This window comes from Mustela erminea, chromosome 11, assembly GCF_009829155.1.
Source record: "Mustela erminea isolate mMusErm1 chromosome 11, mMusErm1.Pri, whole genome shotgun sequence".
Lineage (NCBI taxonomy): Eukaryota > Metazoa > Chordata > Mammalia > Carnivora > Mustelidae > Mustela > Mustela erminea.
In genome coordinates, this window is record NC_045624.1 from 11,908,807 (window position 1) to 11,926,070 (window position 17,264).

At 48.5% G+C, this 17,264-nt stretch overlaps 1 gene segment (V, D, J or C); it reads right to left on the reverse strand.

The window, feature by feature from the left end:
- Positions 1-5,343: 5,343 nt before the first annotated feature.
- On the reverse strand, positions 5,344-8,577 carry LOC116569537. The segment is given in 2 exon segments: positions 5,344-5,861; positions 8,205-8,577. Coding segments are annotated over 2 exon segments (567 nt in total).
- Between the last annotated feature and the right edge of the window lie 8,687 nt (positions 8,578-17,264).

Consider the following 17,264-nt stretch of genomic DNA (forward strand, 5'->3'; position numbering starts at 1 on the left):
CTTGGGATTGAGCCCCAAATCGGGCTCTCTGCTCAGCGAGGAACCTGTTTCTTCCTCTCTCTCTGCATGCCTCTCCGCCTCCTTGTGATCTCTGTCTGTTAAATAAATAAAATTTTTTTAAAAAAAGGACTTTTATTTGGCATGTAGTAAATTGTCAATACATGACAGTGCTATTTTCTTTTGGGAGTCTCCACCTGCTGCAGAGCTGAACTGTGTCTGGGCATGCGTATATGGGGCCCTTGGAGTTTTGTGAGTCACTTGCTCTCATGGGACAAGGGGACCCCAATAGAAATCACCAAATATTTAAGATAAATCTTACACATTGATGCTGCAGACCTTAAAACTCTCAAAGGCAAGAAACATACTAAACTAAAAAGAACACACTAAGCTGCATTTTCTATTTTAAGTGACACAGTACTTTACACAAAGTAGGGGACCTCACACGGTGGAGTAAAAGAAAGTGAGGAATAAATAATGAGTATCCACGGTCCTTTCCCTCATGGTAGATTGCAGCGTGTATGGGAACACCAAGCTTTTCCTTGTACACATGCCATTCCTTCTGCTGTGCAGCTAGACGAGCACATCTAGAAACCTTTCGACTCACACAGCCTCTACCAGAGACATGACATGAGCTAGGTCCGTGCCCTGCAGAACACTGCCCCCTTTAGCTCTCTCTTTTTGTTATTTTTATTTTGGTGTTGTTGTTACAGGGAAGGATCAATGGCTATTCTTCGCCTTGAAGTCACATTCCTTGAATCATCACCTGAGGCGGGTGGTCTTTCCCACCCTGCTCACCAGGACCTAGCAAGGGAAGCCCGGGGAGGGAACAATCCCATAAGGAGGCAGGGAGCCCAGGTGTCAAGGAACAGAACTGTTCCTCGCTCTGCCAGTTCTGAAATAGAAGACCCAGGAAAGCTACTTCCCCTCATATATGTAAGCAGGTAACATGATACGTATCTTGCATGATTTCTGTGAGCTCTAAGACGTGCCACACACAGAAGCAGAAGAATGTGCGTTGGGGAGAAGCCCGTCTGCTTTCCCAGGGCCCCGGGACTCTGTGGCTGGCACCGCCACCCTTGCCATCACTTCCTGACCTGGGGGTTGTGGGGAGGATTTTTGTACAGTAGGCTGCTGATCGCGTAGGGCTGTGTTCACTGCTGGCACAGAGATACAGGGCTGAGTCTTCCAACTCCAGCAAGTCCAGGTCCAGCTGGGAGCTGGAGTTACTGAACTGTTGAGCTGAGAACCGTTCTGGCATGTCTCCTTTGTCTCTCTCTTTCTGATTGTAATACTGAATGAGAAACCGGGGGCCCTGGCCCTGAACCTGTTGGTACCAGTACACAGATAGATGTCCAGAGACAGGGGAACATCTCAGTGTCACTTTCTGTCCTCTTGTTTTGATCAGGTGTCCGGAGTTTGGGTGACCCCAGATGTCACTGGGCCTGTTGGGAAGGAGACAGAAAGAAGCTGAGCACAGAGCATAGAGGGAGGCCTCCTGCTGCAACCGTCATCAGCAAGCCTGTATCACAGGCTGGCAAAACACATCGGAGGCGTGCACACTGTGCCTAGAACTCACCTGCTCCCAGGAGACAAAGCGCCACACAGCAGAGAAGCCTAGAGCTCATGGCGCATCGGGAACCCAAGACAGCACCCCAACCAGGGATGGGGTCTCCTGGAGGGAGCAGCCTAGAGTTCTGAACCTCCCATTTTCCCTGATAGGCGTGTCTGCCCATGATGTCAGCGCCGTGACATTGTTGCTCTGGTGTTACTCTCGCTGCTGGTGGCCTTCTGGTCTGATCCCAAAGGGCACTTCGGTAGGGCTCAGGCTCCGCTACTCCAGGCCTATTGCTTGTCCCACCAGTGCCTCCACAAGGGGCGGATATGAGGTGATCATGTCCTATTATGCTCCCAACACACTTGATTTCCTTCACCTGCCCCGGCCCAACACTAATTCCCCAGGCCATGGGGCTCCAACCCCTTCGCTTTCCACTTCCCATCCAGGAGCAAGGACTACCTCCTTGGTGCATTCAGAGGTTCAAGGCATGTCTCCTCTGCTTGGGCAGTGAGGAGCCTGTGTTAGCCCTATGTGTCCCAGGACTCGCTCAAGAATCTCAAACCAGGGGCGCTGGGTGGCTCAGTGGGTTAAAGCCTCTGCCTTTGGCTCAGGGGGTTAAAGCCTCTGCTTTTGGCTCAGGTCATGATCCCAGGGTCTTGGGATCGAGCCCCGAATCGGGCTCTCTGCTCAGCGAGGAACCTGTTTCTTCCCCTCTCTCTGCCTGCCTCTCCGCCTCCTTGTGATCTCTGTCTGTTAAATAAATAAATTTTTTTTTAAAAAAGGACTTTTATTTGGCATGTAGTAAATTGTCAATACATGACAGTGCTATTTTCTTTTGGGAGTCTCCACCTGCTGCAGAGCTGAACTGTGTCTGGGCATGCGTATATGGGGCCCTTGGAGTTTTGTGAGTCACTTGCTCTCATGGGACAGGGGGACCCAATAGAAATCACCAAATATTTAAGATAAATCTTACACATTGATGCTGCAGACCTTAAAACTCTCAAAGGCAAGAAACATACTAAACTAAAAAGAACACACTAAGCCGCATTTTCTATTTTAAGTGATACAGTACTTTACACAAAGTAGGGGACCTCACACTGTGGAGTAAAAGAAAGTGAGGAATAAATAATGAGTATCCACGGTCCTTTCCCTCATGGTAGATTGCAGCGTGTATGGGAACACCAAGCTTTTCCTTGTACACATGCCATTCCTTCTGCTGTGCAGCTGGACGAGCACATCTAGAAACCTTCCGACTCACACAGCCTCTACCAGAGACATGACATGAGCTAGGTCTGTGCCCTGCAGAACACTGCCCCCTTTAGCTCTCTCTTTTTGTTATTTTTATTTTGTTGTTGTTGTTACAGGGAAGGATCAATGGCTATTCTTCGCCTTGAAGTCCCATTCCTTGAATCATCACCTGAGGCGGGTGGTCTTTCCCACCCTGCTCACCAGGACCTAGCAAGGGAAGCCCGGGGAGGGAACAATCCCATAAGGGGGCAGGGAGCCCAGGTGTCAAGGAACAGAACTGTTCCTCGCTCTGCCAGTTCTGAAATAGAAGACCCAGGAAAGCTACTTCCCCTCATATATGTAAGCAGGTAACATGATACGTATCTTGCATGATTTCTGTGAGCTCTAAGACATGCCACACACAGAAGCAGCAGAATGAGCGTTGGGGAGAGGCCCGTCTGCTTTCCCAGGGCCCCGGGCCACTGTGGCTGGCACCGCCACCCTTGCCATCACTTCCTGACCTGGGGGTTGTGGGGAGGATTTTTGTACAGTAGGCTGCTGATCGCGTAGGGCTGTGTTCACTGCTGGCACAGAGATACAGGGCTGAGTCTTCCAACTCCAGCAAGTCCAGGTTCAGCTGGGAGCTGGAGTTACTGAACTGTCGAGCTGAGAACCGTTCTGGCATGTCTCCTTTGTCTCTCTCTTCCCTATTGTAATAGGAAATGAGAAACCGGGGGCCCTGGCCCTGAACCTATTGGTACCAGTACACAAATAGATGTCCAGAGACAAAGGAACATCTCAGTGTCAATTTCTGTCCTCTTGTTTTGATCAGGTGTCTTGGAGTTTGGGTGACCCCAGATGCCACTGGGCCTGTTGGGGAGGAGACAGAAAGAAGCTGAGCACAGAGCATAGAGGGAGGCCTCCTGCTGCAACCGTCATCAGCAAGCCTGTATCACAGGCTGGTAAAACACATCGGAGGCATGCACACTGTGCCTAGAACTCACCTGCTCCCAGGAGACAAAGCGCCACACAGCAGAGAAGCCTAGAGCCCATGGCGCATCGGGAACCCAAGACAGCACCCCAACCAGGGATGGGGTCTCCTGGAGGGAGCAGCCTAGAGTTCTGAACCTCCCATTTCCCTGATAGGCGTGTCTGCCCATGATGTCAGCGCCGTGACATTGTTGCTCTGGTGTTACTCTCGCTGCTGGTGGCCTTCTGGTCTGATCCCAAAGGGCACTTCGGTAGGGCTCAGGCTCCGCTACTCCAGGCCTATTGCTTGTCCCACCAGTGCCTCCACAAGGGGCGGATATGAGGTGATCATGTCCTATTATGCTCCCAACACACTTGATTTCCTTCACCTGCCCCGGCCCAACACTAATTCCCCAGGCCATGGGGCTCCAACCCCTTTGCTTTCCATTTCCCATCCAGGAGCAGGGACTACCTCCTTGGTGCATTCAGAGGTTCAAGGCATGTCTCCTCTGCTTGGGCAGTGAGGAGCCTGTGTTAGCCCTATGTGTCCCAGGACTCGCTCAAGAATCTCAAACCAGGGGCGCTGGGTGGCTCAGTGGGTTAAAGCCTCTGCCTTTGGCTCAGGGGGTTAAAGCCTCTTCCTTTAGCTCAGGTCATGATCCCAGGGTCTTGGGATTGAGCCCCAAATCGGGCTCTCTGCTCAGCGAGGAACCTGTTTCTTCCTCTCTCTCTGCCTGCCTCTCCGCCTCCTTGTGATCTCTGTCTGCTAAATAAATAAAATTTTTTTAAAAAAAGGACTTTTATTTGGCATGTAGTAAATTGTCAATACATGACAGTGCTATTTCCTTTTGGGAGTCTCCACCTGCTGCAGAGCTGAACTGTGTCTGGGCATGCGTATATGGGGCCCTTGGAGTTTTGTGAGTCACTTGCTCTCATGGGACAGGGGGACCCAATAGAAATCACCAAATATTTAAGATAAATCTTACACATTGATACTGCAGACCTTAAAACTCTCAAAGGCAAGAAACATACTAAACTAAAAAGAACACACTAAGCCGCATTTTCTATTTTAAGTGACACAGTACTTTACACAAAGTAGGGGACCTCACACGGTGGAGTAAAAGAAAGTGAGGAATAAATAATGAGTATCCACGGTCCTTTCCCTCATGGTAGATTGCAGCGTGTATGGGAACACCAAGCTTTTCCTTGTACACATGCCATTCCTTCTGCTGTGCAGCTAGACGAGCACATCTAGAAACCTTCCGACTCACACAGCCTCTACCAGAGACATGACATGAGCTAGGTCCGTGCCCTGCAGAACACTGCCCCCTTTAGCTCTCTCTTTTTGTTATTTTTATTTTGGTGTTGTTGTTACAGGGAAGGATCAATGGCTATTCTTCGCCTTGAAGTCACATTCCTTGAATCATCACCTGAGGCGGGTGGTCTTTCCCACCCTGCTCACCAGGACCTAGCAAGGGAAGCCCGGGGAGGGAACAATCCCATAAGGAGGCAGGGAGCCCAGGTGTCAAGGAACAGAACTGTTCCTCGCTCTGCCAGTTCTGAAATAGAAGACCCAGGAAAGCTACTTCCCCTCATATATGTAAGCAGGTAACATGATACGTATCTTGCATGATTTCTGTGAGCTCTAAGACGTGCCACACACAGAAGCAGAAGAATGAGCGTTGGGGAGAAGCCCGTCTGCCCTCCCAGGGCCCCGGGACTCTGTGGCTGGCACCGCCACCCTTGCCATCACTTCCTGACCTGGGGGTTGTGGGGAGGATTTTTGTACAGTAGGCTGCTGATCGCGTAGGGCTGTGTTCACTGCTGGCACAGAGATACAGGGCTGAGTCTTCCAACTCCAGCAAGTCCAGGTCCAGCTGGGAGCTGGAGTTACTGAACTGTTGAGCTGAGAACCGTTCTGGCATGTCTCCTTTGTCTCTCTCTTTCTGATTGTAATACTGAATGAGAAACCGGGGGCCCTGGCCCTGAACCTGTTGGTACCAGTACACAGATAGATGTCCAGAGACAGGGGAACATCTCAGTGTCACTTTCTGTCCTCTTGTTTTGATCAGGTGTCTTGGAGTTTGGGTGACCCCAGATGCCACTGGGCCTGTTGGGGAGGAGACAGAAAGAAGCTGAGCACAGAGCATAGAGGGAGGCCTCCTGCTGCAACCGTCATCAGCAAGCCTGTATCACAGGCTGGCAAAACACATCGGAGGCGTGCACACTGTGCCTAGAACTCACCTGCTCCCAGGAGACAAAGCGCCACACAGCAGAGAAGCCTAGAGCTCATGGCGCATCGGGAACCCAAGACAGCACCCCAACCAGGGATGGGGTCTCCTGGAGGGAGCAGCCTAGAGTTCTGAACCTCCCATTTCCCTGATAGGCGTGTCTGCCCATGATGTCAGCGCCGTGACATTGTTGCTCTGGTGTTACTCTCGCTGCTGGTGGCCTTCTGGTCTGATCCCAAAGGGCACTTCGGTAGGGCTCAGGCTCCGCTACTCCAGGCCTATTGCTTGTCCCACCAGTGCCTCCACAAGGGGCGGATATGAGGTGATCATGTCCTATTATGCTCCCAACACACTTGATTTCCTTCACCTGCCCCGGCCCAACACTAATTCCCCAGGCCATGGGGCTCCAACCCCTTCGCTTTCCACTTCCCATCCAGGAGCAAGGACTACCTCCTTGGTGCATTCAGAGGTTCAAGGCATGTCTCCTCTGCTTGGGCAGTGAGGAGCCTGTGTTAGCCCTATGTGTCCCAGGACTCGCTCAAGAATCTCAAACCAGGGGCGCTGGGTGGCTCAGTGGGTTAAAGCCTCTGCCTTTGGCTCAGGGGGTTAAAGCCTCTGCTTTTGGCTCAGGTCATGATCCCAGGGTCTTGGGATCAAGCCCCGAATCGGGCTCTCTGCTCAGCGAGGAACCTGTTTCTTCCTCTCTCTCTGCCTGCCTCTCTGCCTCCTTGTGATCTCTGTCTGTTAAATAAATAAAATTTTTTTTAAAAAAGGACTTTTATTTGGCATGTAGTAAATTGTCAATACATGACAGTGCTATTTTCTTTTGGGAGTCTCCACCTGCTGCAGAGCTGAACTGTGTCTGGGCATGCGTATATGGGGCCCTTGGAGTTTTGTGAGTCACTTGCTCTCATGGGACAGGGGGACCCAATAGAAATCACCAAATATTTAAGATAAATCTTACACATTGATACTGCAGACCTTAAAACTCTCAAAGGCAAGAAACATACTAAACTAAAAAGAACACACTAAGCTGCATTTTCTATTTTAAGTGACACAGTACTTTACACAAAGTAGGGGACCTCACACTGTGGAGTAAAAGAAAGTGAGGAATAAATAATGAGTATCCACGGTCCTTTCCCTCATGGTAGATTGCAGCGTGTATGGGAACACCAAGCTTTTCCTTGTACACATGCCATTCCTTCTGCTGTGCAGCTGGACGAGCACATCTAGAAACCTTCCAACTCACACAGCCTCTACCAGAGACATGACATGACCTAGGTCTGTGCCCTGCAGAACACTGCACCCTTTAGCTCTCTCTTTTTGTTATTTTTATTTTGTTGTTGTTGTTACAGGGAAGGATCAATGGCTATTCTTCGCCTTGAAGTCCCATTCCTTGAATCATCACCTGAGGCGGGTGGTCTTTCCCACCCTGCTCACCAGGACCTAGCAAGGGAAGCCCGGGGAGGGAACAATCCCATAAGGGGGCAGGGAGCCCAGGTGTCAAGGAACAGAACTGTTCCTCACTCTGCCAGTTCTGAAATAGAAGACCCAGGAAAGCTACTTCCCCTCATATATGTAAGCAGGTAACATGATACGTATCTTGCATGATTTCTGTGAGCTCTAAGACGTGCCACACACAGAAGCAGCAGAATGAGCGTTGGGGAGAAGCCTGTCTGCTTTCCCAGGGCCCCGGGACTCTGTGGCTGGCACCGCCACCCTTGCCATCACTTCCTGACCTGGGGGTTGTGGGGAGGATTTTTGTACAGTAGGCTGCTGATCGCGTAGGGCTGTGTTCACTGCTGGCACAGAGATACAGGGCGGAGTCTCCTGGCTCCAGCAAGCTCAGGTTTAGCTGGGAGCTGGAGTTACTGAACTGTTGAGCTGAGAACCGTTCTGGCATGTCTCCTTTGTCTCTCTCTGCCCTATTGTAATAGGAAATGAGAAACCGGGGGCCCTGGCCCTGAACCTGTTGGTACCAGTACACAGATAGATGTCCAGAGACAGGGGAACATCTCAGTGTCACTTTCTGTCCTCTTGTTTTGATCAGGTGTCTTGGAGTTTGGATGACCCCAGATGTCACTGGGCCTGTTGGGAAGGAGACAGAAAGAAGCTGAGCACAGAGCATAGAGGGAGGCCTCCTGCTGCAACCGTCATCAGCAAGCCTGTATCACAGGCTGGCAAAACACATCGGAGGCGTGCACACTGTGCCTAGAACTCACCTGCTCCCAGGAGACAAAGCGCCACACAGCAGAGAAGCCTAGAGCCCATGGCGCATCGGGAACCCAAGAGAGCACCCCAATCAGGGATGGGGTCTCCTGGAGGGAGCAGCCTAGAGTTCTGAACCTCCCATATCCCTGATAGGCGTGTCTGCCCATGATGTCACCGCCGTGACATTGTTGCTCTGGTGTTACTCTCGCTGCTGGTCGCCTTCTGGTCTGATACCAAAGGGCACTTCGGTAGGACTCAGGCTCCGCTACTCCAGGCCTATTGCTTGTCCCACCAGTGCCTCCACAAGGGGTGGATATGAGGTGATCATGTCCTATTATGCTCCCAACACACTTGATTTCCTTCACCTGCCCCGGCCCAACACTAATTCCCCAGGCCATGGGGCTCCAACCCCTTTGCTTTCCACTTCCCATCCAGGAGCAAGGACTACCTCCTTGGTGCATTCTGAGGTTCAAGGCACGTCTCCTCTGCTTGGGCAGTGAGGAGCCTGTGTTAGCCCCATGTGTCCCAGGACTCGCTCAAGAATCTCAAACCAGGGGCGCTGGGTGGCTCAGTGGGTTAAAGCCTCTGCCTTTGGCTCAGGGGGTTAAAGCCTCTGCCTTTGGCTCAGGGGGTTAAAGCCTCTGCCTTTGGCTCAGGTCATGATCCCAGGGTCTTGGGATCGAGCCCCGAATCGGGCTCTCTGCTCAGCGAGGAACCTGTTTCTTCCTCTCTCTCTGCCTGCCTCTCTGCCTCCTTGTGATCTCTGTCTGTTAAATAAATAAAATTTTTTTAAAAAAAGGACTTTTATTTGGCATGTAGTAAATTGTCAATACATGACAGTGCTATTTTCTTTTGGGAGTCTCCACCTGCTGCAGAGCTGAACTGTGTCTGGGCATGCGTATATGGGGCCCTTGGAGTTTTGTGAGTCACTTGCTCTCATGGGACAGGGGGACCCAATAGAAATCACCAAATATTTAAGATAAATCTTACACATTGATACTGCAGACCTTAAAACTCTCAAAGGCAAGAACATACTAAACTAAAAAGAACACACTAAGCTGCATTTTCTATTTTAAGTGACACAGTACTTTACACAAAGTAGGGGACCTCACACTGTGGAGTAAAAGAAAGTGAGGAATAAATAATGAGTATCCACGGTCCTTTCCCTCATGGTAGATTGCAGCGTGTATGGGAACACCAAGCTTTTCCTTGTACACATGCCATTCCTTCTGCTGTGCAGCTGGACGAGCACATCTAGAAACCTTCTGACTCACACAGACTCTACCAGAGACATGACATGACCTAGGTCCGTGCCCTGCAGAACACTGCCCCCTTTAGCTCTCTCTTTTTGTTATTTTTATTTTGGTGTTGTTACAGGGAAGGATCTAATTCCCCAGGCCGTGGGGCTCCAACCCCTTCGCTTTCCACTTCCCATCCAGGAGCAAGGACTACCTCCTTGGTGCATTCTGAGGTTCAAGGCACGTCTCCTCTGCTTGGGCAGTGAGGAGCCTGTGTTAGCCCTATGTGTCCCAGGACTCGCTCAAGAATCTCAAACCAGGGGCGCTGGGTGGCTCAGTGGGTTAAAGCCTCTGCCTTTGGCTCAGGGGGTTAAAGCCTCTGCCTTTGGCTCAGGGGGTTAAAGCCTCTGCCTTTGGCTCAGGTCATGATCCCAGGGTCTTGGGATCGAGCCCCGAATCGGGCTCTCTGCTCAGCGAGGAACCTGTTTCTTCCTCTCTCTCTGCCTGCCTCTCTGCCTCCTTGTGATCTCTGTCTGTTAAATAAATAAAATTTTTTTAAAAAAAGGACTTTTATTTGGCATGTAGTAAATTGTCAATACATGACAGTGCTATTTTCTTTTGGGAGTCTCCACCTGCTGCAGAGCTGAACTGTGTCTGGGCATGCGTATATGGGGCCCTTGGAGTTTTGTGAGTCACTTGCTCTCATGGGACAGGGGGACCCAATAGAAATCACCAAATATTTAAGATAAATCTTACACATTGATACTGCAGACCTTAAAACTCTCAAAGGCAAGAAACATACTAAACTAAAAAGAACACACTAAGCTGCATTTTCTATTTTAAGTGACACAGTACTTTACACAAAGTAGGGGACCTCACACTGTGGAGTAAAAGAAAGTGAGGAATAAATAATGAGTATCCACGGTCCTTTCCCTCATGGTAGATTGCAGCGTGTATGGGAACACCAAGCTTTTCCTTGTACACATGCCATTCCTTCTGCTGTGCAGCTGGACGAGCACATCTAGAAACCTTCTGACTCACACAGACTCTACCAGAGACATGACATGACCTAGGTCCGTGCCCTGCAGAACACTGCCCCCTTTAGCTCTCTCTTTTTGTTATTTTTATTTTGGTGTTGTTACAGGGAAGGATCTAATTCCCCAGGCCGTGGGGCTCCAACCCCTTCGCTTTCCACTTCCCATCCAGGAGCAAGGACTACCTCCTTGGTGCATTCTGAGGTTCAAGGCACGTCTCCTCTGCTTGGGCAGTGAGGAGCCTGTGTTAGCCCTATGTGTCCCAGGACTCGCTCAAGAATCTCAAACCAGGGGCGCTGGGTGGCTCAGTGGGTTAAAGCCTCTGCCTTTGGCTCAGTGGGTTGAAGCCTCTGCCTTTGGCTCAGGTCATGATCCCAGGGTCCTGGGATCGAGCCCCGAATTGGGCTCTCTGCTCAACGGGGAACCTGCTTCTTCCTCTCTCTCTGCCTGCCTCTCTGCCTCCTTGTGATCTCTGTCTGTCAAATAAATAAATAAAATCTTTAAAATAAAAAAGAACTACAAACCGTCTGATGAAGGAGGTAGCCAAGAGTTCCTTTTAACCTGTCCTCTCCTGGGCCACTCTCTCAAACCCTCCTGGGGTACCTTGGCTGACTGTGGGGGCACAGTCCCTCCGTGTGGTGATGGCTCCCTGTCTCACAGGTGGACACCTTCTGTCTAAATCAAGGACAGAAATCCCCCCACCTCCCACTGCTGTAACCACCCCCCACCACACCCTTTCTTCTGCTTTCCCAGCCCGGCTGATTTAGGGGTAATCTTCAGATCTACCCTAAGCCTGTGGAGGCGAAAGATGGTCTGAACATTCTGATTACGAAGGAAATAATTGCTACACTGTTGTAACTGGGATGCCATAGTGACAGAGAAAGTCAGAATGCTACGAGCCATAAACAGGAACGCTCTGATGATCGCGTGTGGGTCCAGCCTGGAAACACTACATCCCACCCCCCCTGCAGGTTAATCCGATCTAGGAACTTCCAGATTGTGTAGATAAATTAATAATCACCAAATTTTAAATAGTGCATTTTATAAAGAGGGTCTCTCTATTTTACCATTTATTTTTGAATGTATAAACCTGTAAATAAACCCTGTTAGCTCTAGTCAAGGTAGATACAGTTGGGCGCGACATTTACGATCATTACCCAGAAGTACCTGTGTCCTACGCTGTGACCCGATGCCTCTTAATACATTCCACCGGGGGAGAAGCTATGTCCATTTTGTGCGTCTCCCCCAAAAAAACCCCACACTCACATGCACACACATGCATAGGCACACACACACACACATACACACACCCCCATGGACACAATTACCCTTTAATTGGCAAGGATGGCAAGGCTTTATAACCAAGCACAGCAGTTTTTCTTTATCTGTTTTTCAGATTCATTTCCCAAAGCACGAGATGTTTCTGAAGACGGAGTGGTGGCTAATGAAGGAAAACTCTTGACAGGCGCCAGATACAGGCGACCCTAACATAATTTTCTCCGTTCCAAAAGAACATCAGCGTATTTCAGCTCTAGATTCAATTAGGCTACTTTGCAGTGCTGGTCATCCATCCTGGCTGTGAGCACAAAATTGTTCAGAGTACTGCAGAAGTTGGAGGGAGAGCCAGGATTACCTATTACATTCCAGGGAAGAGATCTCTGTAAAGGAAAACAGTTGGTGATATTCCATGGCTCTCATCAGTGGCCATTAATTCATTCATTTCACAAGTGTCAAAGAGTATCAAGTGTTTTGGCTTTTCCTATGAAAGTACAGAGAGCAATATTGTTGTTATGAACTGATCATGTCCCCCCTCCCCCTTAATTCCATCTGCTGAATGCTTGTAACCCCCAGTATGAGTGTATCTGGAGACGGGGTCTTTAGGGAGGAAGTTGGGTTAAATGAGGTAACAAGAGTGGGACCCTAAGCCAAGAGGATTGACGTCCTTTGAGAAGCAGAGACACCAGAGAGCTCTTTCTCAGTCCTCACGCAAGCACACAGCGAGAAGGCGATTGCCCGTGAGCCAGGAATAGAGCACTCCCCAGAAACTAACCCCATGGGTCCTCGATCTTGGACTTGCCAACCTGAAGACCTGTGAGAAAATAAATGTCTATTGTTCGAGTGGCCCAGTGTGTGGCACGTTGTTAGAGCATTGTGAGCAGACCAGTGGAACATTCTGATTACGAAGTCTGGGCCAGAAGCACTGTCTGAGCCCGTCCCTGCGAGATGACTGGTATCTGGCCATGTTCGGGCGGCAGGGAAAGGCCTTCTAGACCATGAGAAGAGCCAGAGCAGATGTAGAGGATTTAAAAGGCTCTGGTGTCCGGGGCCATGTTGAGAAGAGCGGTTAGGTCACAGAGTGTGACGCAAATCCAGAAGACCGCCACGAAGCCACACTCGGAAGCTGACAGCATCTGGGCCATGATGTGTGAGAAGCTATTCTGGGGAAGCAGAACTGCTCTTGGGGGAAACTGGAGAGCCTTTGCCTATTTGTGCTCAGGGGAGGCAAGCCTGGGATGAGAAGTCCAGAAGGGAGAGGTCAGAATCAGTTCCAGGTTCTTAGCCGTGAGCCTGTCCTTACCGGGACCTGCATGGGACGATGCGGCCACCGTTAGGCCTCGCTTTGTATTTTCTGGGTATTAAAGACTTGGAGCAGATTGAGAAAAGAGATTACATGACAAATCCCATAGTTTTTAATAAGTTTATAGCTCTATATTCTCAACCATCTTTAATCATATTTTCTCTTCTAGACTTCCTAAAATCTCAAAATTTTGTCCATGTATTCTACAAAACACAGCTCTGTGAGTCTACCTTCCAGCTACCAATTAATCAAATTCATCAAACAATTTTGAGCCCCGGATGAACTCTCCCTCCCGAAAAAAGGGTGTCAGCTGTGAGTCTGTAAGTCGTTCGTTTAAGCTTGCAGCAGCCGGTGCCAGGCAGGGACAGTGACTTTGGTGTCACCTACTGAATGCAGCACCACCCTCTGAACAGAGCTTGTTGTCCTGTTGTCCCTGCCCTGAGTGGCTGAAGAGCCAGAGGCCACCCTTGGCAGGGCCCCAAACCATTTCCCTTTCCCCTGAGTCCCTAGTTCTCGCGGATCCGTCACCTCTGACCCTGCTCCACGCTGGGAACAGGAGGTTTGTGCACAGAACGCTGGTGACCCTGGCTGCACCAGGGGTTGGCATGGAGATCCACAGCCACGTCCCAGCCTCCGAGGAATACACATGCAGCTCAGAGTGACAGTCGCTCAACTGCCACATGGAGAATTAATCCCAGGAAGTGTCCTTTTGCTCTAACTCATCCTAATATGCCAAGAGCTGGGGGCCCTGACCCAGAGCCTGTTGGACTCAACGTACACTGGGCTGCCCAGAGATAGGGGAAGTGTCGCTTGCTGCCCTCCTGCTTTGCTCAGATGTCTCGGTGTTTGGCTGATTCCAGAATCCACTGGGATCGGGAGGGAAGGACACAGGGGCTGGGGAAAGAACACGAGAGGGAGCCCGATGATGCCACAGATTCAGGTGCTGTCAGGCTTAGAACAGAGATGTCCCCCCTGTCTCAAGGACATACTTGCTCCCAGGAGACAAAGGTCCACACAGCAGAGGAGCCCGCAGCCCATGGCAGGTGTGGCAGAACTGGACAGGTTTCTTCCTGCTCAGAGTTCTGGTCCTCCGAGAGCTGAAGATTCAGGCATCCCTTTTCTGGAGTTTAGGCAATAATGCCACTGCTCCGATGTCACTGTCTCTCCTGGTTCCCATGATCCTGGCCATCCTTGCCAGCCTCCTGGCTAGCCTGATCCAGGTGGGGCGGAATGGTCTAGACCAGCTGGGTTTAGGCTACATGCCCTTTCCCACAGCGCCTTTGTTTTTCCTTGGAGGCAGGTGTTCCTTTACCTCTCCCTGCCAAGGACATGCTGTCCGCCCCCTCCCAGCACTTCCCGCATTTCCCCTTGCAAAGCTCAGAGACACTCCCTAATCACTGCGGAGCTCAAGTTCTGGCACCCTGATGGGACAGCACCACCACAAATTAATGTTTACAGCATCAAGCCTGTAAGTGGATAAAAGCACCAAACAAGGTTGTTCCTTAACCCTCCAGGTCCCAGGTAGCTGGCTGGATCTGCCCTTAGCTCTGTTCCAGCCTCTTCGGGAGCTCTGCAGTTCCACAGTGCCCCCCTGTGGCCCATCGGGGCATAATCAAGATTTTGCCTTTGCCCTGGTGCCAGAATCCTGGGGTGTTTTTAAATGAGGGATTCTTTCACTGTTTGCCTGTTGCACTATTTTTTTTTTCTCTCCCCACTCCCAGCCCTGGCAGACCAAACAAACAAACAAACAAACAAAAGACAAAAGATAGCCCAAGCTACATGGTAATAAAAATAAAGGTGACTGGAGGAAATGTTTTGCTTTGGAAAAAATTGAGTCAGCTTAGCCTAAGTCAGGTTGCGTTGCTTAAGGAGGAACTGCGGCGGAGATTACAGAGAGAGACGGACTGTCTTTCTTATTGCGGATGGACTCCCAAGGCATTTTGGATGACTAATAATTAACTGAAGTTGTTTTCGCTCTGAGGACCCCAGACGGCTTGCTCAGGGCAGACTGTCCAGACAGGCCTATTTGCAAGGTGCCTGCTAATCAGCTCACCCCAATAAGGAAAATAATACTGTTACCCTCCTGCTAGAGAATTTCTTTCTTTCTTTTTTTTTATTTTTAAGATTTTATTTTTAAGTAATCTCTCCCCCCACGGCGGGGCTGGAACCCACAACCCCAAGATCAAGAGTCTCTTGCTCCACCGACTGAGCCAGCCAGGCGCCCCTAAAGAATTTGTTTCTTTCTCTTCTAACCTTACTCTTTTAGAAACCTTCTTTTTGCCTCTGTTCCCTGATAATAGAATGCCCGTTCCCCATATAGGAGGGCGTGTGTGTATATGATTAAACTTCTCTAAGCTTTCTTCAATGTCCATGTAGGAAATAAAATATTCTAACGCTCTCTGCAGAATGCTAGGAAGGAGAAGCTAGTCTGGATTAATGCCAGGTAAAAAAAATAAATAAATAAACAGAGGAGTTTGGGTTTAAAACAGACTCGGAGAAGGATTTTAATGCTTAAACCCATCAACTTCCCACCCAGTTGCTACTTCTGACTTCATTTACTTTCAGTGTAAATTTCTTCAAATATTTACATTTGACTTAAGTTTTATTAAATTCCAAATAGTGCAATTTCATAGAGTAAATATAGATATTCTAGTATCATCTATTTCTTGACTTTCTAAATCTGAAGGCAAACAACCGCATCAAATACCACTGCCAATGAGCTATGATCAGTGACCCCCATTGAAGATGCAACCCGAGGAGGAAAATTCTACCCAGAGCAAATCTCCATGGATATAAATCAGATAAAATTATCTCAAGCCCAGATGGCCGAGTTCTTTAACTGAACACTTTTTATGAATTCTGTACATATGTAACTCATTAAAACCTTTTATAACAGCAGCTGATGTGTCTTACGGGGTTTCTGATGATAGATAAGGAGAAACTTCTACACAAACCCATAGAAACACACACTATCAGCATATGTTACACTAAGAAAGTATATTTCTATGCTTTATGGGATGCCTGGCATTTTTAAAAATTCAGTTAGATAGAATTTCTGGATTGCCAATCAATTTGTAATTATAAATATAAATATAAATCTTACAAATATGTAAGATTGTTTTAGAGGTGCCTGAGACCCAATGATAAACAGCCATTCTATTTCAGACAAGAGGAGCCCAGCTGATATTATAAAAACTGGCTTCTGGATACTACTAGCATTGCAAACTAGCATCATTTCCTGTCTTTTTCCCCAGAGGAACCTTATGAGGCAAGGAGCAAATATGAATACTAGAGACTAACCAAAAAACAAGAGAATATTCTAGAAGGACTAAAGCCTTTGGCGGCTGGATTTCAAAAGAAAAATAACCAACTGGACAATATATATCCCCAGAATGTGAGTTATTAAACCTTATGAACCAAGAATTTAAAACAAGAATGACAAATAATGACAATCTGCTATATAAACAAGAAGGTAGAAGATGTCTAGCAGGTAAGAATGCTTGGGACCAACTTACTGAAGATCTTAACAGTAACATACCTAACATATTTTACATTGACATTTCCAACTTTTATTATGGGAAAGAATGTTCAAGTCACCTGAAGATAAGATAAATGAGATAAGATAAAAGAAGCCAACGCCTCATACAAATGCTAAGAATTTTTGTCCAGTAGGAGCTTAAATAATTATTAGTTTCCTAAAATACTGACTTTTTCTCAAGAGCTTCCCCCCCACTTATTTTCAAAAAAGCAAGACTTTAGCTAATAAATATACAATCCAGATAAGATCTGGGAAATTATCTCTTCTGCAAAAACTAGGTGGAATTTCTTAGAGTTTTCAAAATTGTGGAAATCCGAAGCCCTTCCTGAGATTTCTGACCACCCCCAAGGACAATTGTTTTCTTCTAGTCTTCTCTAACTTTGCTACCTCACCTGGCCATGAATCCTTTTTTATTCCTTCAACCAAATCATCTGCATCAGTAACTGGAGAGTTTAGTAGAATTTCCTGAAGATTTGGGATATCCTACAAAGGAGTCATATGGTACAGAAGGCAGATCTTTACTCTTTCTCTCCCATCCTTAATCATGATGGCGCCTTCCCAGACTTTCCAGGGTCTCAAGTTCTTCTGCCTTCATTATATAGAACAATGCCATTTCCATTTTTCCTTCCATCTCCAGCAGTTACATTAAAATATTCCCATCAACAATTTTCTCCTCCCTAAGA